Source organism: Bicyclus anynana, chromosome 25, assembly GCF_947172395.1.
Source record: "Bicyclus anynana chromosome 25, ilBicAnyn1.1, whole genome shotgun sequence".
NCBI classification, from domain to species: Eukaryota; Metazoa; Arthropoda; class Insecta; order Lepidoptera; family Nymphalidae; genus Bicyclus; species Bicyclus anynana.
In genome coordinates this window covers 10,179,855-10,203,342 of record NC_069107.1, presented here as the reverse complement: position 1 = coordinate 10,203,342, position 23,488 = coordinate 10,179,855, and the positions used below count along the sequence as shown (strand labels likewise).

At 39.9% G+C, this 23,488-nt stretch overlaps 1 protein-coding gene across 3 annotated transcripts in view; it reads right to left on the bottom strand.

Moving 5' to 3' along the window:
- LOC112047018 (histone lysine demethylase PHF8) overlaps positions 1 to 23,488 on the bottom strand; it is a 31,387-nt gene that overhangs the window by 5,094 nt on the left and 2,805 nt on the right. The window contains exons 4-22 of one of the 3 annotated variants that reach the window (XM_052889203.1): positions 22,294 to 22,406; positions 19,777 to 19,913; positions 18,811 to 19,006; positions 17,736 to 17,831; positions 14,149 to 14,294; positions 12,580 to 12,706; positions 12,137 to 12,259; positions 11,697 to 11,813; positions 10,805 to 11,280; positions 10,168 to 10,394; positions 9,052 to 9,197; positions 8,021 to 8,119; positions 6,755 to 6,971; positions 6,085 to 6,217; positions 5,085 to 5,216; positions 4,440 to 4,549; positions 3,074 to 3,176; positions 2,414 to 2,579; positions 805 to 880 (exon numbers count right to left, since the gene is read on the bottom strand). In XM_052889203.1, the coding sequence (XP_052745163.1) occupies positions 805 to 880; positions 2,414 to 2,579; positions 3,074 to 3,176; positions 4,440 to 4,549; positions 5,085 to 5,216; positions 6,085 to 6,217; positions 6,755 to 6,971; positions 8,021 to 8,119; positions 9,052 to 9,197; positions 10,168 to 10,394; positions 10,805 to 11,280; positions 11,697 to 11,813; positions 12,137 to 12,259; positions 12,580 to 12,706; positions 14,149 to 14,294; positions 17,736 to 17,831; positions 18,811 to 19,006; positions 19,777 to 19,913; positions 22,294 to 22,406 (2,940 nt within the window). The remainder of the gene's footprint in view (positions 1 to 804; positions 881 to 2,413; positions 2,580 to 3,073; positions 3,177 to 4,439; positions 4,550 to 5,084; positions 5,217 to 6,084; positions 6,218 to 6,754; positions 6,972 to 8,020; positions 8,120 to 9,051; positions 9,198 to 10,167; positions 10,395 to 10,804; positions 11,281 to 11,696; positions 11,814 to 12,136; positions 12,260 to 12,579; positions 12,707 to 14,148; positions 14,295 to 17,735; positions 17,832 to 18,810; positions 19,007 to 19,776; positions 19,914 to 22,293; positions 22,407 to 23,488) is intronic. The other 2 variants (XM_052889204.1, XM_052889205.1) reach the window with 2 other exon arrangements.

The window sequence follows — 23,488 nt, the reverse complement described above, 5'->3', positions numbered from 1 at the left end:
CTCAGAGAGGGGTCAAGTCAATAGTCTACCACGCTGGCACAATGCTGCTGATTTGGCTGAAATTTAGAATGGAAATATACTTTACTCTGAATCAACACATACTTTCATCTAAGGCTACTTTCATCCCGGAAAAATCCATGGTTCCCGAGGGATTTGTGAAAAACTAAACATCACGCGGACGATGTTGCGGGCGTCCGCTAGACCTACTAATATTATAAACGCGGAAGTTTGTATGGATGTATGTTTTGATGTTTGTTACTCTATAACGCCGCTACTACTGAAGCGATTTGGCTAAAATTTGGAATGGAAATGGATTTCACTCTGAATTAACACATAGGCTACTTTTTATCCCGAAAAAATCCATGGTTTCCCGAGATTTGCGAAAACTGATGATTTTAATGATATGAATGTTTATTACTCTTTCATGCCTCGACTACTGAACCGAATTCGCTGAAATTTGGTATTGAGATATATTATAGCATGGATTAGCACATAAGCTACTTTTCATCCCGGAAAAATCCATGGTTTCCGAGGGATTTGTGAAAAATTAAATTTCGAAAGAAGTCACGGGCGTCCGCTAGTCTATACTAATATTATAAAACTGAAGAGTTTGTTTGTTTGTTTGATTGAACGCGCTAATCTCAGGAACTACTGGTCCGATTTGAAAAATTCTTTCAGTGTTAGATAGCCCATTTATCGGGGAAGGCTATAGGCTATATATTATCCCCGTATTCCTACGGGAACGGGAACCACGCGGGTGAAACCGCGCAGAGTCAGCTAGTTGAGTATAGAGAAGACACTCACTCTTGCTGGCAGCCGGCGTGTGCACCGGCGGCGGCGGTCGCTTGCTCTTCGTCGCCAGCACCGCACGCTTCGCACTCTGTGGACACAATAGTAGATTGTTATACAAGGGGCTAAAACGACCCATTATATGAATTATTTTATTTTCTCGCAATCGTAGTGAAAAGTATAATGTAACACGCGGGGCTAAACCCATTATAAACTCGGTTTCTATTTAGGTATTTTTAGGGCACGGGCCGTAGGCGAGCCCCGCGTGTTACATTATACTTTTCACTACGATTGCGAGAAAATAAAATAATTCAGTACAGTATTCAATGTTAAAATTCTTTTTACAGACGTAGCTCAATAAAAATCAATTAAAAAAAAATTACGCATTCCACAGACAAGAAAGCTGCATTTTATTCGAATTTCAAGTTTTTATCAAACAATCAGGGCTTACATAATTATGTACTCGTAGTCTCGTACCCAGTACCCACATATGAGTATTATATTCTATTAACGAATAAAACCTCCTTCGTTTTATAGAGGTCATTATTTTAGTATGAAACTATTTACAAATTAAACCTTTTTCGTTTTATAGTATGCTAGTACTTGTAACAGACAAAAATTAAAAAAAAAAAAAATAACTTTAGCTTATGCTTGCTTAGCACCGCTGTGGAGTGGTAATATGAAAGTGTTTTTGAGCAAGAGTAGTGAAAATACTTTTTAAGAATATTTGCCATATCTTTATGAAGTCAAACTTCTTCTACCATGCTCGGGGAGTAAGTGGGTGAATTCGTTACGAAAAATGTAATCATGCGAGGCTTAAGAACTGTGCTGCCATCTACAGGCTTAGTGAGACAGTGTTTGTTATTTTAAACTACCAATAGATGGCGTTTTTACAGAACTTTGAAACAATCCCTTTTTGCACACTTCAAGAATCTGTATGCAGATATCCCAATAATTTTATATGAGTGAAACGGTGAGCCAAAGCTGAAAAACCATAAGTTTTTTAATAATAGAGTTTGCACAATGTTGAGGAATATATTGTTCAAAGTCTATTATAAAAATAATTAGGTATGGTTTTACTAATATTTTAAGATTTTAAAAGAGCACAAAGACATTTCTTAAAATTAATATTGTTTTGCCAATACTTAATGTCAACAAAACTAACCACTAAACTCGAAACCTATGAAATTATAATTAATAAATAACCTATTTATTAATTGTCACGCGGTTTGTTTTATTGACATTAAGTAAAGTGCCTAAAGACTCGGTAGTCAAGTGAGTAATTGCGTAACTTGAACGGATCCGTTTAACAGCTCCATTTACTTGGAATATATGTCAAATGAACATCAAATCCTTAGGAAAAACTGTCAGTTTGACAACAAAAATCAAATATCAAAAGTTACGCAATTACCTCATCTCATGAATCGTAGTCACATAGGCTAACCACTAGAGCAACAAGCTAAACAGTGGCGTGCATAAGGTTTTTAAATGTATAAATAAATTGGAAAATTCATTCCAACTTCTGTGGTCCAACATACATTTGTATTGTGTCCTTAGTGTAGACAGTCAGTACATTTTTGCATATATGAAGTGCACGCCACTGAAGCTCGCCACGTGTACCGACCTGCGGATGGTGCTTGTCGTGCTTGTCGTGCTTGTCGTGCGCGCTGCTGACGGCGGCGGCGTGCAGCGCGGCGCGCACGCACTCGCGGCGCACGGCCGAGCGCGCCGGCCCGCGCAGCCGCGGCACCACGCGCCCCAGCCGCGCGCGCGGCGACCACGACTCGTCCCTGGGAAATGTCAAACTAAACTATTAGCAAACGACTAAATTACTTGGAAATTAAATGTATGGGGATGATGGCTAGGTTTGAATATATTGTTTTTTTTTTAATTCTATACAAGTTAGCCCTTGACTACAATCTCACCTGATGGTAAATGATGATGCAATCTAAGATGGAAGCCGGCTGACTTGTTAGGAGGAGGATGAAATCCACACCCCTTTCGGTTTCTACACCACATCGTACCGGAACGCTAAATCGCTTGGCGGTACGTCTTTGTCGGTATGGTGATAACTAGCCACGGCCGAAGCCTCCCACCAGCCAGACCTGGACCAATTAAGAAAACCTCAATCGGCCCAGTCGGGAATCGAATCCAAAACCTCCGTCAAGTAAATCCACCGCGCATACTACTGCGCCACGGTGACCGTCAAAATTAATTTAATCTTAAATAAATCTTCTTCTTCTACGTCTCTTTATAGCAACAAATGACAAAAGACGAAACTCACTTCTCAGTTTTACTCTTGCTGTCAGTTCTGCTGCGCGGCGCTCGCCTCCTCCTCACCGTCCAGTCCTCGTCTTCATCAGAGCTCATCTCCAACGACGGGTACACTGGTACAGAAATTTATATATAATACGTCAGTGTAACAGACAAGCTGTACTACAGCCTTTCTTGATGAGTACTGTTTACTAACAAACAAATTAAAAATGAGGGTATAAATTTCACACCTAATAATAGTTATAATTAACTTGTTTTTAAAATAATGAAAATAAATTTGATTGATAAGCTTCATAGACCATTTAAAAGAAAGGACCTGCCTCGTAAACCGTTGCCTCTCTGTCAAAGATCAAGAATCAATAATCTAACGCGTTTATAAAAACTGTTGCTATAGAATCGATGTTTTTTTTTTTTTTTTTTAATAATTTTCTTTTACAAGTTAGCCCTTGACTACAATCTCACCTGATGGTAAGTAATGATGCAGTCTAAGATGGAAGCGGGCTAACTTGTTAGGAGGAGGATGAAAATCCACACCCCTTTCGGTTTCTACACGGCATCGTACCGGAACGCTAAATCGCTTGGCGGTACGTCTTTGCCGGTAATTTTGTATTAAAATAAATATATAAATTGTTTTGTAGGTATGTTTCATTGTTGTAATCGTTTTCGTCGTGTAAAGAGCTGAAAATGTCGGTTTGTGTAGTTGAATGGCATAAAAAACGGCCAAAAACTTGTACTTTAGTAAAAGATGGTGTAAGTTTCATTTGTAAGTATTTCTACCATAATTTTATCAAATTTGTAATAAAAACGATTTCTAAAAAGACTCGATTCTTTTGACGGAACAGCAAAAAATCGATCAAGTAATCGAACATTCTATATATATATTCTGTGGATAGTCTAAGCGATGTGTTGATATACTTAATGGTGTTAAATGTTTTCGATGTGTGAGTTTACCTGGTCCCTCTCAAAAAACGACACGACTTTTGTTGGTGAATTTGGGTGCGAAAAGATCCATTCTTTTTAATGGTCTAAGATAAGCTTCGAAAACTTAAATATGGTTAATATATTTTATATAACATTTTAAACAAACCATATATAATTTAAAATAAATAAGTTATGAAATGAACATACACAAGCTTTTCAAAATTGACCGCCTGTCTGTGTCTCTTTCTTGTTCTGCCTTGCGTTTCTGCCTTGTTATTTATGAAACATACTTTTACTAAGCCAATTATTTAATTAGATACTTATTTATACATCATAATTTATCATCTCCATATACTCTTACATGGCGTTGAATGAGCCAGTGGCCATTTCCCTTTGTCTGTTGACTTTACGAGATACATTAGGCCATCTGGTCCACCAAGATGCAGTACACTCACCATACTCCTCGTCTCGATGCACCTCTTTGATGACGTCCTCCTCGTCGTACTCGTCCTCGTCCACAACTCCGGACGACTTGCGCGCGCGCGACCGACCGCCGCTACTACTGCTGAGGAAATAACGTTCAAAATCAAAAATCTAAATAAAATGTAAATTTTATGTTTGAAACTATGATCGTTTTTTTTTCTCATTTTAAACTCCTACACATTTTTTGAAAACTCCCATTAGTGTCTATAATAACAGTTAAAAAAACAATAAAACAAAATGCAGTCCACTGAGGTCGTAAAATACTTCGTCGAAGCAGGCAGTTTATTTGAGGCATTTCATTTACATTCTTCTAAATGGTATTGTTAAACAAACTAAACTCAAAATAAATGATTTTAAGGAATATTTGTCATATCTTTTAAATATGACCAATATTCCCATTACCTTTTTTTTAATTTAAAAGCAATTTTGTTTAAGTAATCATTAACACTATAATACGACTTTTCTATAAGCTTACGTTTGATAAAAACTTTGAACTAATTGAGAGACATGTGGTTTCATGTGGCGGTTTATTATAAAAACGTATGCAGTTGCCCTTAAAAGTATTACTAATTTTTCAACACAACAATAAGTCATAATGTAGAGCATTGACCGGCAACCTTTCAATCCGCGCGGGTGAGGCGGGGGAGGCGGGCCGCAGCGGCGGGTCGATGGCGAGGCCGAAGGTGCGCGGCTGCACCTCGTAGCGCTGCTCGCCGATGCTCAGCATGCCAGCCACTGCCGCGTCCTCGCTAGAACCACGCTTTGAAATTATACCGCGAATTTGATCCATTTCAGGCCCACTCTTATACCCCGTATCATTAATATTTTTAAAAATACAGGGTATTCGTTAAAATCTAAATAAGTGAATAAATCTAACTAAATGAAAAGAAATAAATAAAATTAAAACCCAAGTTTTTGAGTTATATCAAGATGGCGCCCTTATAGCAACTATGACATGACAATTGAAACGTCAAAACGACTACTGCATTGAAAACGTCAACAATCCGCCATTATTACTCTTAACATATAAAGATTATTATTTCGAAAGAAAGATTAAAGTAATTTCGTAAATTTGTATGATCAAAAATAGTTAAAAAAATATTTTCTTTTATTTCCGCCAGGGTACAATGACTGATCCTGGACTATCTCCTTTTTCTAAATGTCACAGACAGTACATGTCTCTCTGTGACCCTAATCAGAAAGGGTGCTCAGCCCAGAATCCACAGCCACAATACACGGCGCTGAATTTTAGCGGATACCCACGTGACGTCACAGCTAATGAAATTAAACACACATTTTAAATAATAAGCAGCAAATATTCGTAACAAATAACAATAAACGAGTGTTATGTAGACCCTACCACACGACTGAAGTAAAACTTCTTTCAAAAAATAGAAACATAGCGCCATCTATGAGCCTTGGGCATAACTTGAAGTGTACAAAAAGGGATTGTTTCAAAGTTCTCCAAAACCGCCATCTACTGGTAGTTTAAAATAACAAACACCGTTTCACAATGCCTGCACGCATCGCCTGATTACAATTTTAAAGATCCTTACAAGAGGCTATGAGCTGATAATGATGATGATGATGATGATGATAATGCAAGTAAAGACTCACGTGTCATTGACGGGCTGATCTTCGGCCAAGACAGACGCCTGGATGAGTGACTCGATGCCGTTGGCGGGCGCCGGGCGCGCCGGCGGCGGCGGCTGCGCCGGCTGTTGCTGGCGGTACGCGCCGCTGTTGGACGCTGCAACAATACATTGTATTCAGAGTTATGTCGCGAATAATAGAAAAACTCACGTCTTTTTTTTTCAAATATGAAACTCGATGAATATGCGTTATAAACAAACGACAAAACAAGCTGACTAAACATTTAGTATTTTATTGTGACGTTATTTACGTTTTGGACATTAAACATTTTTTTCCTCAGCCTTCCACTTTAGTTGTAACATAATTTTTACCTCCTCCCCTAATTTTATAACACATTGTTGACCCTTATAGACATGATCTCTGCCTACGATTCGGAGATTGTTGGTTCGAATCCTGGTCCAGGGCATGCACTTCAACTTTTCAGTTATGTGAATTTTAAGAAATTAAATATCTCAAACGGTGAACATCTTGAGGAAACCTGCATACCAGAGAATGTTCTTAATTCTCTACGTCTGCCAATCCGCATTGGGCCAGCTTATTGGATAGCCTATAACCTAACCCTCCATTTTAAAAGCCGAATATGAGTTATGGGACTCTTATGCCCGGCTATACTTGTATAGAGAAATCTATGTACCTGCGTTCCGGTGCGCATGGTGTCGCTGGTGGCGCGGCTTGGGCGGGCGGCGTCGCGCGGGCGGCGGCGCCTCGTCTATGTACAGGTCGGCGTCCTCGTACTCGTACGTGCTGGACACGCGGCGCCGCACGGGCCGCTCCGAGCGCCGCACGGGCAGGGGACTGGCACTGGCGGGCGCCGGGGGCGGCGGCACCACCGGCTTCTGTTCCTCCACTACCTGTGAGACGCATCGAATAAGTCATTCAAACTATATTAGGAAAATCAATCTGATATATTTTATTATACAGATATGTGCTTAGTTTTAAATAAATTTATAAAATGGTGGTAAACAAAAAAAAATCATGGGTGAGTTTGTTGTGGGCTCTTCTTGGATCAAGGCACCGCGTTTGGAACCCTCGTAACTTTAATTATAAGTTTTCAACTATTATTACCACCATTAAATTAAATTATGACAATCTTGTCCTTTCAAAAGTGCTTGTAAATAAAGCTTAATTGAAATAAATGAATTTTGAATTTTGATGAGTTTATTTCTTTGATTGAACACACTATTTATCGATAAAACTTTTAGGCTATAATTCATATGCTACAAAGCTCTATACACGACCACCTTTATCTGACCGTGTAAGTGCCGTAGGCTCTTTAATGGGGTTTTGTCGAACTAAGAAAGGGTTTTTTTGGCCTGAGTGTAACAATCCCGGCACCCCAGGAAATCGAGAGTTAAAAACCCACGTCCAGGCGAGGTTAAATATCGGCCACCTCATGTTCGCCGGCGAAGACGACTAATGACGAACCTTGACTAATGGCGAACAGTGGAATTCATTGACATTGCAGGGGCTCCCCAATTCTCCAATGCATAGAGTTTAAATTTAACACGCAGCGCGCGAACGATCGCCAGGGGGCACCCCACAAATTCGTCTATCAATAAATTTGTCTATTTGTAATTTTTCTTAATAATCATGACTTTTTTTATGCTATTATCTTAATTTTATTTGTAATATAGTTTACCTCTAAATTAATTATTAGTTATGTAAGTTAGCTTATAATTGTTTTTTACTTACTAAAAATTATTGAAAATGACTATATATTATAGCTAACAAATTTAATGACTTAAACTAAACATTGTGAACATTGTGGGAATCTATAAATAGCTAAGCATTCACTTACTCTATTAATGTACATAGTTATAAGCACGAACTTAATGTATTAGCCGTTGGTTTTCCTAATAAAATAAATAAATAAATTCCACAGATAGTATTCAACACTCACGTAGCTGGTGGTCTGGTAGTGGTGCGCGACGGCCGCGTCGTAGGACGGCAGCTGCGTGTGCGCGTACGGCGCCGCGCTGCCGCTGTAGCTCGCCGCCTGCTGGGGGACAAACGAAACTTCTTTCAAACATAAAAACATAAAGCGCCATCTATGAGTGTATCAGGCATAACTGCATGCAGCACTGAAAAGTGGATTGTTTCGAAGTTCTCTAAAAGCGCCATCTACTGGTAATTTCGGTTTAAAGATATTTATTTCTCCAAAAAAGAACGTACTGTTCACTTAACTTAGAGTTAACATATCGTCATTTTTGCAGACAGCATGCATTATTCTAACAAAATTTTAATAATATAATTTTTTTAATATTTTGTCCAAGTTTGTGAGGATGTAGGAGTGTAAAATAACAAATACTGTTTCACTATGCCTGTAGATGGCAGCACATATCTTAAAACCCTTACCCGATTACACTTTTTGTAACGCATTCACCAACTTATGTAACTTTATTTTTTTGATTTTTTCAACTATTAATTTTGATTTAGTACGACCTATTCCTTGTGCACGATGTGGATAACTGTAAGTAAAATTATATGTTTTGTATTACCTTAGTATTTAAGACAATTTAGTTCCATTTACATATAATTTTGTTGGTGGTCCAAATAAATAAATAAATAATTAAACTTACTTGGTTCTCCACGTTACATAGGATACCTGGTGTTATCAATGTATCTATACTAATATTATAAAGAGGAAAACTTTGTTGGTATGTTTGTTTGTAATGAATAGGCTCAAAAACTACTGAACCGATTTTAAAAATTCTTTCACCATTCGAAAGCTACATTATCCACAAGTAACATAGGCTAAATTTCATTTTGGAAATAAATAGGGTTCCGTCAGATATTTGGGTTTTTCGGACACAAGGTGTAAAAAATCAACCAGAAAAGTATGGTAGGGGTAGGTTAGGGGTAGGATAGGGGTAGTTGAAAGTTTACATCGAGTTTCACGCGAACGAAGTCGCGGGCGTCTGCATAGGTTACCTGATGCTCCACCTGGTGGTCAGGGTACCGCTGGTAGGCCGGCTCGCTGTAGGCCAGCTCGGGCTGCTGGTAGATCGGCTGGTAGCCCGCGCGCGCCGTGTCCGCGTACTGGTACTCTTGCTGCATGTCCTCCGCTGAGTACATCCCTGGAAAGGCACATCCGTTAATGGTGTTATTATTTGATGAAAAGAAAGAGATTGAGATAAATTGTCGGCTATCTAACACTTACATAGTACATAATATACATATAGGCTAGGGCTATTGATAATGATTTTTTTGAACTACCAGCCTTATTCACTAGCCTTTACAATCCTATAATTTGAAAATAGTGATAGCTACAATGAAACGGACTAATCACACTCGCGAACCGAGTGTTCCATACAATTTATCTATAAACCTACTAGCGGACTCGCTCAAGCTTCGCTTTGACTTATTAATTTATTTATTTGCACTTCTTCCCTATCCCTACCTTACACTACCATACTCCTACCCCTACCCCTACCCTACCCCTACCCTACCTCTACTCTACCCCTACCCTACCCTACCCTACAACTACCCTACCACTACCCTACCCCTACCCTATCCCTATACCATAAACCTACCCTAACACTACCCTACCCTACCCCTACCCTACCGCTACCCTACCCCTACCCTACCCCTATACCATACCCCTACCCTACCACTACCCTATCCTAGGATTTAGGGGTTTGAAAAATAGATGTTGGCCGATTCTCAGACCTACTGAATATGCACAAAAAATTTCATCAAAATCGGTCGAGCCGTTTCGGAGGAGTTCAAGTTCGAACACCGCGACACGAGAATTTTATATTAAACCTATAAAAAAATCACATTTGTTGTATGGGAGCCCCTTTTAAATATTTATTTTATTTTTAAAGATTCTGTGTATGTGAATATTTTAAGCATCTGTAGCATCACCTGTAGCAGTCCATTTTAAGCAAAAATGAACAAAATGATGTTTGTTATATGGCCATTTGTTGTCATAGCAGCATGAGAAATAAATTATCAGTGAAAATTTCAACTACCACAGTTCATGAGATATAGACTGGAGACAGAAGGATGGTCAGAAGTCTTAATAATAGGGTAAAATGAACCAACCTGCACCATAGTTCATCTCAGCCCCCTCTACCCTCAAGTTAGTCTGCAGGTTCTCATTGGTGAACAGGATCTGCTCCTCGTGGTAGTCACCAATGTCCTTCTTGGATATCGTCCACTGCTGAATGGGCTTGAGTGTTCGCTCTGTCCGTATTAGATGTGACTTGAGGATGGAATGCTCCGGAAGACTGTATGGTGGTGGTTCTTCACGGGATGATGATGGAGAGTTGCTGGAAGAGATACAAAATGTGATCTAAAAAAATATTATAAAGATTTGATTTTTTTTTAGTTTGTTACAAATAGGGTCCAAAGCGACTGGAACAATTCAATTTTAAAGTTGTTTCACCAACAGAAAGCTACATGATCAGCGAGTAAGATAAGACTTTATTTTATCCTCAAATAAGCAAGTGAAATTGAAACGTGTCTGCTAGTTAAATGTAAATGATAATTATTATTTAAAGGGATATTAATTAAGCATATCTTTTTTGTAATTATGAGTTATATTACTTTTCTGGCTAATTAGTCTTTAAGAATGTGTTAGGAGTCGGTACAACAATAGTCAAACATTCATACATAACATAATATTCAAAAAATTAAAACAATAAGGTCACTTTTTGATAATATAATAGCAATAACTCACTTTAATTTAATCTTCAGGCCAGCCTTCTTATCCTGCCTCTCCACATATCCGTTACCATCTTGATAAGGCACTTCCTCATAGTTCTGGTAAGCGTATTTTTCAGAAAAATCCTTTTCTAAACCATATTTCACATCAGGTACACCATTCACAAATTTAACATCGTCAGTCACAACTTTCACATCAGTGTCAACATATTTAACATTGTCTACATATTTAACACCACTTTCTACATATTTAACACCATTGTTCACATATTTAATATCACTAGTCACATATTTAACGTCGTGTATGTATCTCTCTGGGAATACCTCTTTATTGTCTACGTAGAATTTGTCAGCGTAAACTTTGTCATCGTAGTCACCGTTTGGCTGCATGTGCATTATCGGTTTGGGTAGTGTCAGTTTGAGGGATTTTTTTGGTGTCGCTTGCTTTTTACTATGAGATTTATTCGGTGAGCTGTTCTTGCCTTTGGATTCCTGAAACAACATTATTAGCATTAGTAGTAGAAATTTCTAATGCAACTTTCTCATGTTGGTCAGTATGTTAGCCAGTAAGATGGTTGATATGTTCTTCACATTAGCCAACATTGTTGTTTTTAAACACCCTCATTAAATGGTCAATATATTGACGAGTATGTTGGCCAGCATGTTCTCCAACATGAAGAGTAAGCATTATGGGTTTGAAAGAAATTTGCTTGAGATTTTACGTTTTTTATAGTTTTGTTAAGTCTGAAATCGATAAAAAATACATGCAATTTCATTCCCTATTGAGAAGGATTCATATGAAGAAAGAAGAACACAATATTTCATATCCCAACCCATGACATCATAATCCCAAGGCACATTAACCACTGGACCAAGAAGGCAGTTAAGGAATTACTTATAATTACTACCTTATCTTTATTGCTAGAGCTTCTTTTCTCCAGAGTTCGCAACTCCTTGCAAAGCTCCCGGACGAGTTGACCAGAGTTCAAACACTTTGGTACGTTATCACGTTTCGATGAATCCGTCTGAAAAAAACAATTATTGACACAGTTGAGTGACAGAAAGTTGATGACAATTTTCATTATTACTGTTTTGCGCCACAGTTATTGCTATTGAACCAATATGAAAAATCCATAGTTCCTGTGGGATTCTGGCAATAAATGATTTTTGATTATTGATTTGTGATAACCAAAATTTCACGCAAACGAAATCGCGGGTATTTTGACGAATTCTTTCACTCATGGAAATTTATAATGTAAATTTTATCCCCACATTACAACGGGGCCGGAAACTACGCGCCAGAAACAACGGGTCCGCTAGTTCTAAAAAAAAAATGAAAAATACATACACTTTTGAGTGCATGCCACTCCTTTAGCGCGTTGGCAAGTATCTTGATCCCTCGCAGCAGGAGCGGCGGCAGCTCGGCCGGCGGCGTCGACACGCAGCTCTCACTTATTGTGAAGTCTTCGTCCTGGAAACATCAACATCAAACATAAGAAAACTTATAGAATCAGGTAATTAGGCTGTAGAATTGCAGGACCGGTAGAATCAATTACACCTCTTCCAAATAAGCTCGCTGCCGTCTTTAGACTGACGTCACTTAACTTCATTATCATAGGATCGAAGTATAAAACATATACAAAAAGAAAATTTGTTGTTATGAAAAAGTTTGAAGACGGTGCAACCCTTGTAAAGCATCAAATAACCTCGAACAGAGGGTATCTGAACATTATCGGCGTCTCCACTCTGCCTCGATCTGTACATGCTTCACACACAACACACGTATGATACCTGCGTCTCCTCATTGTGCCTGCGGAGGGTAGTGAGCAGCTGCGCGGCCGCGTACCAGTGCAGCGCCTCGAACAGAGGGTATCTGAACATTATCGGCGTCTCCACTCTGCCCTCGATCTCGTAGATCCTTTGGAAAAATCATTTTATACATTAATACATTGTCAGTAAAACTGTGAATTTTAAAACGACTCATATTTCCGGCAACTGTGATGAACTGATAGACGAAGACTGCCAAAGACCAAAGAAGAATTGGTTGGAGTGTGTAACAGGAGTCGATTATTAGTTGAAGAATGACAGAAGCGAATGGTCTTCCATTGAAAGCAAATGGAAGAGTTTCAACATAATTATTTTCCCGACCCCCACGTATGTGGGATAAGGTAAAGGATGACGATGATTATAGTAAGCTCATTATCAACTGGCTCGTCGGGCCATGAATAATCATCACGCCGGCCACCCGCAAAAACAGTCAGAGCAACTATGAAAACAGCCTTAGGGTAGCGGAACGTTTCAGCATGATAACTAACGAGGCACTTTTTTAAAGGCAACTATAATTTAAAACACAAAAAAATTGTAATGGACACCTGTTTATTACCATGCCTGTCGCGTTTGATAACAAAATCAAAGGCAAAGTAAGGTCATGTCAAAGGGCAATGGAACGCAGCATGCTGAAATTGAAAAAGATCCATAAAGTCAGACATGATGATCAGAGAAAGAACCAGAGTTACAGCATTTAAACTTAAATGGCAATGGGCAGGACATCGCGGTTGAAAGACGACCGGTGGACACTTACCGGCACTGAATGGCAAACCACTAAGTAAAAGGAGGGTTGGCAGACCCCAGAAGCGCTGGACTGATGACATTGCCCAAGGTAAGGGTTGGATGAAGTCAGGATGAGACAGAGGAGAATGGAAACTGCTGGAGGAGGCCTATACCCAAGACAATGGGATTCATACATAATGTAAAAAGAAAACAATATTAAAATTGTAAAACTAACTGTATCAATGTATAAAATAAATAAAGATATTATTATTATTCTAACTAACGAGACGGAATTGTGGGTCGGTATGACAGACCACGCCGAGGCACGCACTGTTTGAATGCCCAGGTACCACAGATGTAAGAGCAGCCGCTGAAGGTACTAATGTGGGGGTAAATGCAAATAACCTCATCTCACGTATGCTGTCAAGCGAGGAGCAGTGGCAGAAGTACGCCCAAATGCTCCGAACCACAACGAAAAGAAGGGAGGAAAAAGAGAGAGAACAAAAGAGAGAGAGTGAAAGAAAACAACAGGAAGGTCAGCACGAAGAAATGCATAGCGGTTCCGTGCTGACCATGGAGTCCAGGGAAGGTTATTTTTAGTCCAAGTCGGACATACCCTGCCGACTGTCGGCAGAAGTCCGGAGGGATTTTTTTCCTCCCTGAAAAAAAAAATAAAATAAAATCACAGACCAGACGCTTCTCACTATGTGTGGTCTGGTGTGTCTGAGGCAACCCACACCATCTCGCATGATCCCCCTAAATCGGAAAAACATATTAAACTTAACGGTCCGCAGGGTGGTGGGTACTCACTGCAGCTGCATCTCGATGGCGTAGGAGTGCAGCAGGTTGCCGCCGAACACCAGCGAGTCGCACGGCGTGTACACGGCGTGGATCCAGCCCGTCGGGATGAACAGCGTCTCGCCCGCGCACAGCTCCGCCGTGCCGTACCACTCCACCTGCACAGACAAGTCTCACCCTCTAATGTCAGCAAGAGTATGCGACAACGACAGAAATACTCGAAAATATCTTTAGCTCCTTCTGTCCTCATCGTCACCATCATAATATCAGCCGATGGACGTCCACTGCAGGACATAACATTACGAAACTGTGCCACGTGCATTCAGCAAATCCCTGCGACTCGACTCGTTTGATGTCGTCAGTCCACCTGGTGGAGGGCGACCGATAAAGCGATATTTAGCTGCCGTTTTGTGGTAGAGGAAACTCCTCGAGCAAGTCCCAGAACTTGTGACCTTGGGTGTAGGTTTAAGAGATCTCTTTAGAATGCATTGCCACTAATCTACCCTGCCCGACATGTTCTCTATGCCCACACTAAACTTTTTTTTTTTTTTTTTTTTTTTTTTTTTTTTTCTTCTGGGTTTATCTGCGATCAGTATCATAACTATAAGCAGATGTGTTCGGTGATAACTTCGCTTTTCGAGTGTATTCCTCAGTGAGAATATCCCCTCATTGTTTTTATAGATTAATAGGTTTAAATAATGTGCTTTCTTTTAAGCCTGCTCTGATATGTTCTGTGAATCAATTTTGAAGCCAGAACATTTGGATGACTCCTTAGTCGTGTTTTGTATTTTTCAGTGACGCTGTCAATCTCTTCATTGACAGTTTTCACTTTTAGTTGCTCGTGAATCTCGTCATTCTTTATGAACCACGGAACACCACAGATCCTTCTCAGAATTAAGTTTTGGGTCCTTTGCAGGATGGATATGTTAGAGTTGCTGGAACTTCCCCATAGCTCGATGCCATACCTCCAGACCGGCTTCAATAGTACCTTATATAGCAAGAGTTTGTTATCAATGGATAGTTTGCTATTCCGACCTGCTATCCAGTGTATGTTCTTATATCTTATGTTAACCTCTTGTCTCTTTGTTTTGATATGGTGGTGCCAGGTCAAACGCCTATCAAGGTGCAATCCCAGGTATTTGACACTCTCTTTATGTGGAAGCTCAATTTCATCTAGGAATACAGGAGGGCAGTTTTCTTTGCGCAGCGTAAAAGTAACTTGCACAGACTTTGAAGTGCTGACATTGATTTTATTTGATTGAAGCCATTTGGATATTGCTTCTAAACCTTTTTGAAGTGACCTTGAAGCAACTGCAGGGTCTTTGTCGGTAGCTAGAACCGCAGTGTCGTCGGCAAATGTAGCAGTTGTAACCCCTTTTACCTCTGGAAGATCTGCGGTGTATAATGTATACAACACAGGCCCCAAAACTGAACCCTGCGGAACGCGCGCCTTTATTTCATAAAATTTAGATGTTACATCTATTTCCTTTACCTGAAACAATCGTTCTGAAAGGTAGGATTTCAGTAACAGGTAATAGCTATGAGGGATGTGTGTTTTAATTTTATATAATAGACCATCATGCCAGACTCGATCAAAAGCCTGTTGAATATCGAGAAAGACTGATGAGCAGTATTCTTTATTTTCCAATGTTTCTCTTATTTTATCACAAACCCTATGTACTTGTTCAACAGTGGAATGCTGCTGCCGAAATCCGAATTGGTGGCTGGGTATTGTGTTATTGGCATTTAATATTGGTAAGATCCTTCGCAAGAGAAGTTTCTCGAATAATTTTGAAAGAATAGGCAGTAAACTAATTGGTCTGTAGGAAGTGATTTCGGTAGGCGGTTTACCAGGCTTAGGTATCATCAGTATTTGTGATACTTTCCATAGTAGTGGGAAATATTGTACTCTTAAAATTCCATTGAAAAGCGATGTTAAGAATACAATTGCCTTTTTTGGAAGTTGTTTCAATATTTCATTTGTAATAAGGTCGAATCCTGGGGCTTTTCTATCAGGCAGTCTTTTAATTGTTCCCCACATTTCTCTAACTGTGACTGGGACAGGTGGAAGAGACATCTGAAGGTCCATGTTAAGATGCTGACTAATATTCAGTTCAGATTCAGGATCTGAGATATTGTTTGGACAGAAACAGTTTGTTATTTTATGTTTCGAAGACTTTTGCTAGATGCTTAGCAAAAACGTCGGCTTTTTCCTGTGGACTTCTCGCCCAATGCTGGCTTGTTTTGATAGGTGGTTTATGAATTTGAGGTCTGTTGTAGAATTTTGTAAACTTCCACAGAGAATAATTAGTGTCAGCTGTAGGACTTAGTGACTCCAGTTGAGATTCAAGAGTTGCATCGTGCCATCTCTGCAACATTTCCGAGAGATTTTCTGCAGCAGTGATGAAGTTTACTTTATCCTGGTGAAGTCGACTTTGGTGCCATATCCGACGCAATCTCCTTTTATTTAGAACAGCTCTTTTAATGTCCAAAGGATAGTTTTCTATTTTATTGCAATTCTGAGTCTCTGGTGTATTAATCCAGCAAGCATTTTGTATCAGAGTCGTTATGAATACGGCCGCCTCTTCTATGTCATCATGTGTCTTGAGAGCTACTTTTAAGTTGATTTTAGCTTTGATATACTCCCTAAATGATTCCCAGTCTGTGCGTTTGTTATACAGCGACTCTGCTTTCATATATTCAATTACTTTAGTGTCAACTGTTAATAAAACAGGTGTATGATCAGATAGACTATCAAAGCAAGATTCAGGTTTCAGGTAGTGCTTAGTCAATCCTTTTGTTATAAAGAAATCCAAGAGGTCTGGTAGCTTCTTCGGGTCACTTGGCCAGTAGGTTGGTTCACCCGTTGAGACCGTTCTAAGGTTGTTATTATCTACACATACCTTCAATTGTCTACCTCTAGTTGTAGTTAGCCTAGATCCCCAAAATGTATGTTTAGAGTTCCAGTCTCCTCCTACTATAAAGCGGTTACCAAGACTATCAAAGTAATGGGAGAACATGGTAGCTGTTATTTTATGTTTCGGGGGGCAATACACTGCAGATATAACAATCATGCCTGCTTGATCCTCAACAGCAATGGTTGTCGCCTGTATATGTTCGGTTTTGTATTGTGGCATTTGATGATGTTTTACTGAGTTTTTGACTATGACTGCAGTGCCAGCATGACTTGTTCCATCTGGGTGGCCTGTATGGTAGCACTGAAAGTCTTTGAATTTGATGCAGGTTGATGAGTTACAGTGTGCTTCAGAAATTAGAAGTATATCAAGTACACTAAACTTGTGATCAATAATTTCAAATTAAAACATTATCATAATTACAACACAAAATATTATTACTAATGACAACAAAACATTATTGCATAAAATCCACTAACAAACAATGAATTTGTTTCATGAGACTTGACTTGATAGCAGTGGCGAAAAAGTGAAATTTTGACAAAGGTAAGCCATCCCAAAGAAAAGGCAATTCATACCGCTTGATACAAACTGCAGATTCTTATACATCCATTTTTAAAAGGTAATCTGACGGAAATCGGCCTGTACGGACTCTTCGCCGCTGGTAGATAGTTACCAACTCACCATATCACCAAAGAACCTCTCTGTCTGGTTGTTGGCCGCGCTCCACTGCTGGTACAGAGCCAGATTTGTCGTGGTAGGCGGGATCAGGTAGAATATCTGAAACAAATTGAAAACATCACTCAGCATAGTCTAGTCTAGTCTTTCGGTATTTCACAGAATACTAGACGCTCGCCCTTAGGCCATCCGGGCCCTTAACTACCTCCCTGCCAAATTTAATCTTTGTATATCAAGCGTTTTTTGATATATCATGATGACCTTTGTGTCTTATATTGCAAGGGCTATTTGAGCTAGTACTGCTATTACCATTTGCCACCACACTGCAAGACACCAGGTAGGTTTCCATCCTTATGTCATCAACGTCCCTAGAACTTGTGTGAAGCGATATGCATCTTTGTTTCTTATACACATGGCTAGGATATGGAAGTCTCCCTAAGTCCATGTTTGCATTTCTTACAAAGACATCTTAAAGACAATGGTAAATAGGTATCTTCTAGGAAAACGCGTTACAACTTAGGCCACATCTACACTAACCATCAGGTGAGGTTGAGGTCAAGATCCATACCTTCCGTCCATGCAGTATGAGGTACCAAATGGTGGTGCCAGGTCAATAAAAGTAGGTCTATAAGAGCACGAAGACATGAGACATAAGCGTTGTACGATGGGTCATTCCAACCACATTAGTCATCAACCCATATTCGCCTCACTGCTGAGCTCGAGTCTCCTCTCAGAATGAGATGGGTTAGGCCAATAGTCCACTACGCTGGCCCAATGGGGATTGGCAGACTTCACACACGCAGAGAATTAAGATAATTGTCTGGTATGCAGGTTTCCTCACGATGTTTTCCTTCACCGATTGAGACACCTGATATTTAATTTTTTAAAATGCACACAACTGAAAAGTTGGAGGTGCATGCCCCGGACCGGATTCGAACCCACACCCTCTGGAATCTGAGGCAGAGGTCATATCCACTGGGCTATCACAGCTCTACTGATACCTTTCTATAATATATATAATAATATGTCCTATTTGTTGTACATCCACATTATTTACTCATCAGTTGGTAGTTCCACATACCTTCCGTCCATGCAGCACGTGGTACCACACGGTGGTGCCGCCGAAGTCCACGTGGAAGTCAGTGTAGGAGGAGCGCGCAGACATGAGACAGTAGCGCTGTACGGCGGGCCGAGCCGGCTCCCCGCTGGACGGCCACACGGTCTGCGCCCAGTCCAGCCGACGAGCGATGCCGGGCGGATCCACTAGACTGCACATGCTGAAAATGAGTTTAAAAATAATTAACCAAATGAAGAGATCCCCAGAAAAACCACCAACATAGCTCAACTAGTCGCAAGGCTCATAGTTCTAAGAGCCGATGGACCAGGTCCATTTCCAGTTAAGCGAAAGCTTTTTTTTTTTTATTCTTTACAAGTTAGCCCTTGACTACAATCTCACCTGATGGTAGATGATGATGCAGTCTAAGATGGAAGCGGGCTAACTTGTTAGGAGGAGGATGAAAATCCACACCCCTTTCGGCTTCTACACGGCATCGTACCGGAACGCTAAATCGCTTGGCGGTACGTCTTTGCCAGTAGGGTGGTAACTAGCCACGGCCGAAACCTCCCACCAGCCAGACCTGGACAAATTAAGAAAATCTCAATCTGCCCAGCCGGGGATCGAACCCAGGACCTCCGTTTTGTAAAACCACCGCGCATACCACTGCGCCACGGAGGCCGTCAAAAGCTTCTTAAGATGTTCTTAAGAAGCTTTCGCTTAACTGTTGGATCAAGAGTCGGATACAGAAGAAGAAGGATACAGTGATTCTTGAGACGGCGCGTATTGTGAGGAGGTTCCTCACTCTGGAGCACTGACCACCGGTTGCTTATGCACACAAATATCCCACAGTGGGAGAATTGACGTTTTTTAAAAAAAGGATAAACAATTAAATGAAATGAAATGAAAATGAAAAACAAGAACTAAACCTGTAGTGTGTCAGGCCTGCATTCTTACAGACGAGGTGTGGTCCATAAAGTAGAGAAAACGTACTTGGTATCAGTGAACTCCAAGCTGAGCACGTTCAACACCTTCTCATCTCTGTGGTCCGGGGGAGTCTCGAAGTAGTCCACATAGTCTGCAAGCGGCATGCGCAGAGTCGACTGCTTGCGGACATCTATCACTTCCACCTGCAGACAACAAGTTGACTATAGTCTGGCAAGTTCGTTGGTAACACCCATGATATGCGGGCGACGGAGGGAAACACTGCGCGGGTGTGAAATAGTGCGTACGGGGAAGTGAGGTCACGCCCCCCGCCCGCGCCCAACATCGGGAGTGTTACGAACGAAGTTGCCAAGCTATAAGTTTAGTAGTCGAGCGTTTGTTTCATGCTTGTTCAGAAATGCTCATTATCAGGCTATGTTTAACCGACTTAAAAAAGGAGGAGGTTTCTTAATTGGACTGCATATATTTTAAATGTTTATCATTTAAAACATATACAGTGTAATTGAGAAAGTCCTCCTCCATTTTTTAAGTTGGTAAAAAATAGCCTACCTATAAAAAAGTGATGTAACCTATCTAAGTTGAGGCGTTCAATAAAAAAGTGCATTTTAATATTTGTGTTATCCACTATCAGTTTTATGGCAGAAATAGATTAATAATATATCATCATCATCAACAGTATACAAAGTAACAAAATAGTACAAAAACTTGTCTCATCAATGTCTTATCGAGCTAATAATGTTTTTATCACCGCCACCCAACTTCCTAACTCCAGGTTGACTTTAAATAGAGCTTACTAATATTATAAAGCTGAAGAGTTTGTATGTTTGAACGCTCTAATCTCATTTAAATATTGGATAGAAGCAGGCGTTACTTTGCGGAAGTTCATCTATACTAATATTATAAAGAGGTAAAGTTTGTAAGTTTGTAAGTTTGTCACATTTTTTAAATGGGGTAATCTTCGGAACTACTGGTCCGATTTCAAAAATTCTTTCACCAGTAGAATGCTACATTATCGGGGAGTGCTATAGGCTATATTTTATATAGGTATCATATATATTAGCCGAGTTATCACAGTTTTTGTCATACAGGTCGGACTGAAAATCCTCTTAAACAGACTTATTCGCATGCGCTGCCTTAACTATTGTGTAAAATTGAAATTAATGTATAGAGACTTTATGTATCTTTAAAAGTTCTACAAAAAAGTCCGCGACACCATATATCTATCTTCTATATATTAGCAGATGTAGTACCTTTTGTGTTTTAAAAATTATTAATTTTATATACTTAGGTTTACGTCATTATTTGTACAACTAAACTTTAATCCTTATTAAAATAAATTATTTAATAATCACAAGGATATTATGGAGATAAGATTTGCCCTTTACAGTATGTTAATTACTTAAATAGTTTCGGAGATAATACAAAATTTCTAAAAGACGCAGAAATTCCGCTATATGACGCCCGGCGCTTTTATTTACGTAGTTCCCGTTCCCGTGTGAATATGGGGATCAAACATAGCCTATGACACTCGCAAATAACGTAGCTTTCTATTGGTAAAACAATTTTCCAAATCGGTCCAGTAGATCCAGAGATTACCTCCTACAACCACACGAACTTACCTCTTTATATTATTAGCATAGAAGTCTCTATTTCTCTTGTTCATACCACCACTCTCGAAGGACTGGACCGATTTTGCTAAGGGTAGGAGTAAGATAGAGAAGTTATAGGGTAGGGTAGGGTACGGGTAGGGAAGCGTAGGGGTAGTGTAGGGGTAGGGTAGAGGTACGGGTAGGATAGGGAAGTGGTAGGGTATGGGTAGGATAGGCGTGAGGTACGGGTGGGATAGGGGTAAGAAAGGGATAGGGTACGGGGAGGGTAGGGGTAGGATGGGGGTAGGGTGTAGGTAAGGTAGGGGTAGGGTAGGAGTAGATTTGGGGTAGGGTAGGGGTAGGGTGGGGGTAGGGGTGGGTAGGGTAGGGTAGGGTAGATGTAGGGGTTGGGTAGGGTTGGGGTAGTGGTAGGGTAGGGGTAGGGTAGGGTAGGGTAGGGGTAGTAGTAAAGTTGACATCGAAATTTACGCGGACGAAGTCGCGGGCGTCCGCTATCATGATTATATAATGATTTATTTATTTTGCTATCATCCGCGAAAATTCGGCGAACCCATGCGACAACGTCACCCAGGTCCGGCAAAATACTCTCTACGTACGTTTCACCCCGAAACTACCATTTGGTCTATAAAAGACGAAGCAAAGGTCGAAAACGACACTTTGCAATTGCACGTTGTAGAGTCAACATCTCCTGAGGATGCTCCGGTTTCGGGGTGAAACGTACGTAGAGAGTATTTTGTCGGACCTGGGTGACGTTGTCGCATGGGTTCGTCGACTTTTCGCGGATGATAGCAAAATAAATAAATCATTATATAATGCTCTAATCTCAGTAATTATTACACTATTCTCCGATTTGAAAAATTCTTTCAGTGTCAGATAGCCCACTTATCGATATTCCTACGGGAACCATGCGGGTGAAACCGTGCGGCGTCAGCTAGTAAAAGATAAAGTTGCATACCTCCATCTGCGCCCCGCAGTACCTGAGCACAGAGCGCACATTGAAAGTGGCTGCATTTGGTATCTTCATGTCTAAACCTTCCATGGTGTTGAATATCACAGGCCTAGTGAATCCTGAAAAAAAAGTAAAATGATTTTTTTTAAATCACTTATGTTCCATAGTGTATGTAAAACTAGCGATACATATAACTATAACTAAACAACTTCGTTCGTAACGCTCCCAATGGTCCGCACGGGCCGGGGGGCGTGTAGTGATGAATGAAAAATCCACGACTGATGCACCTCACTTCCCCGCACGCACGATTTCACACCCGCACAGTCTTTCCCCCCGTCGCCCGCATATCATGGGAGTGTCATCAACAAACTTGCCAGACTATAGCGACCCCGCGAACGTCAACCACTGCCAAAAACGATCGAAATGATCGGCCCATCTGTGGCTAAGCTTTTTAAATCTCTGATATATTTTTGGTACTAGCTACGGTATTAGTATACTTTTTATTTTTATATCTTTTTACACAATATGTCGCAGGAATATGATAAAAACACGGATTTGGTCAATTTCATAAGAGATTTGACAGAGTCACCGAGAATGTTACAATAACAACACGATTTTATCTTTTGCCTATACAAATATTGTGAATTGAACAAATCCCTGAATTGGTTCACTGAAAGAACAGGTCGTAACCTGAACACTGACCTAAGTTGTTCTTAGGCACCCGGGTGTACGTTCTAACATAACCAAACTCTAGATTTTTACAAAATTTAAATTGATAATATATCCATATATACCAAATCCATAATTTTATCATATCACTCCAGATGACAAGTGACAAATGACTCAAGGGAAATTTGAATCATTCTATCTTTTGGAATCAATTTCATTTTATATTATGTGATGACAATGATTGAGTTAAAAATTAATATCATAATAATAGAAAAAAATTCACATTTTTAAACAGCTTCTCTCCCTATGATCATAGGTATCAATTAAACAAAACACCACCCTTGTGGATATAACAGGACATCTTAATATTGATTAACAAATTTATATACAAGTAAATCATGCCAGAACAGCTAGATTGAATAGACCTTGTATGCAGCATAGGTATGCTAAATTTTTATTATAAATAAAATTATTTTAATAAAATTTATATTTAAAAACAGGTAAATTTTTTTAATAAATCTTTTTTATTTGC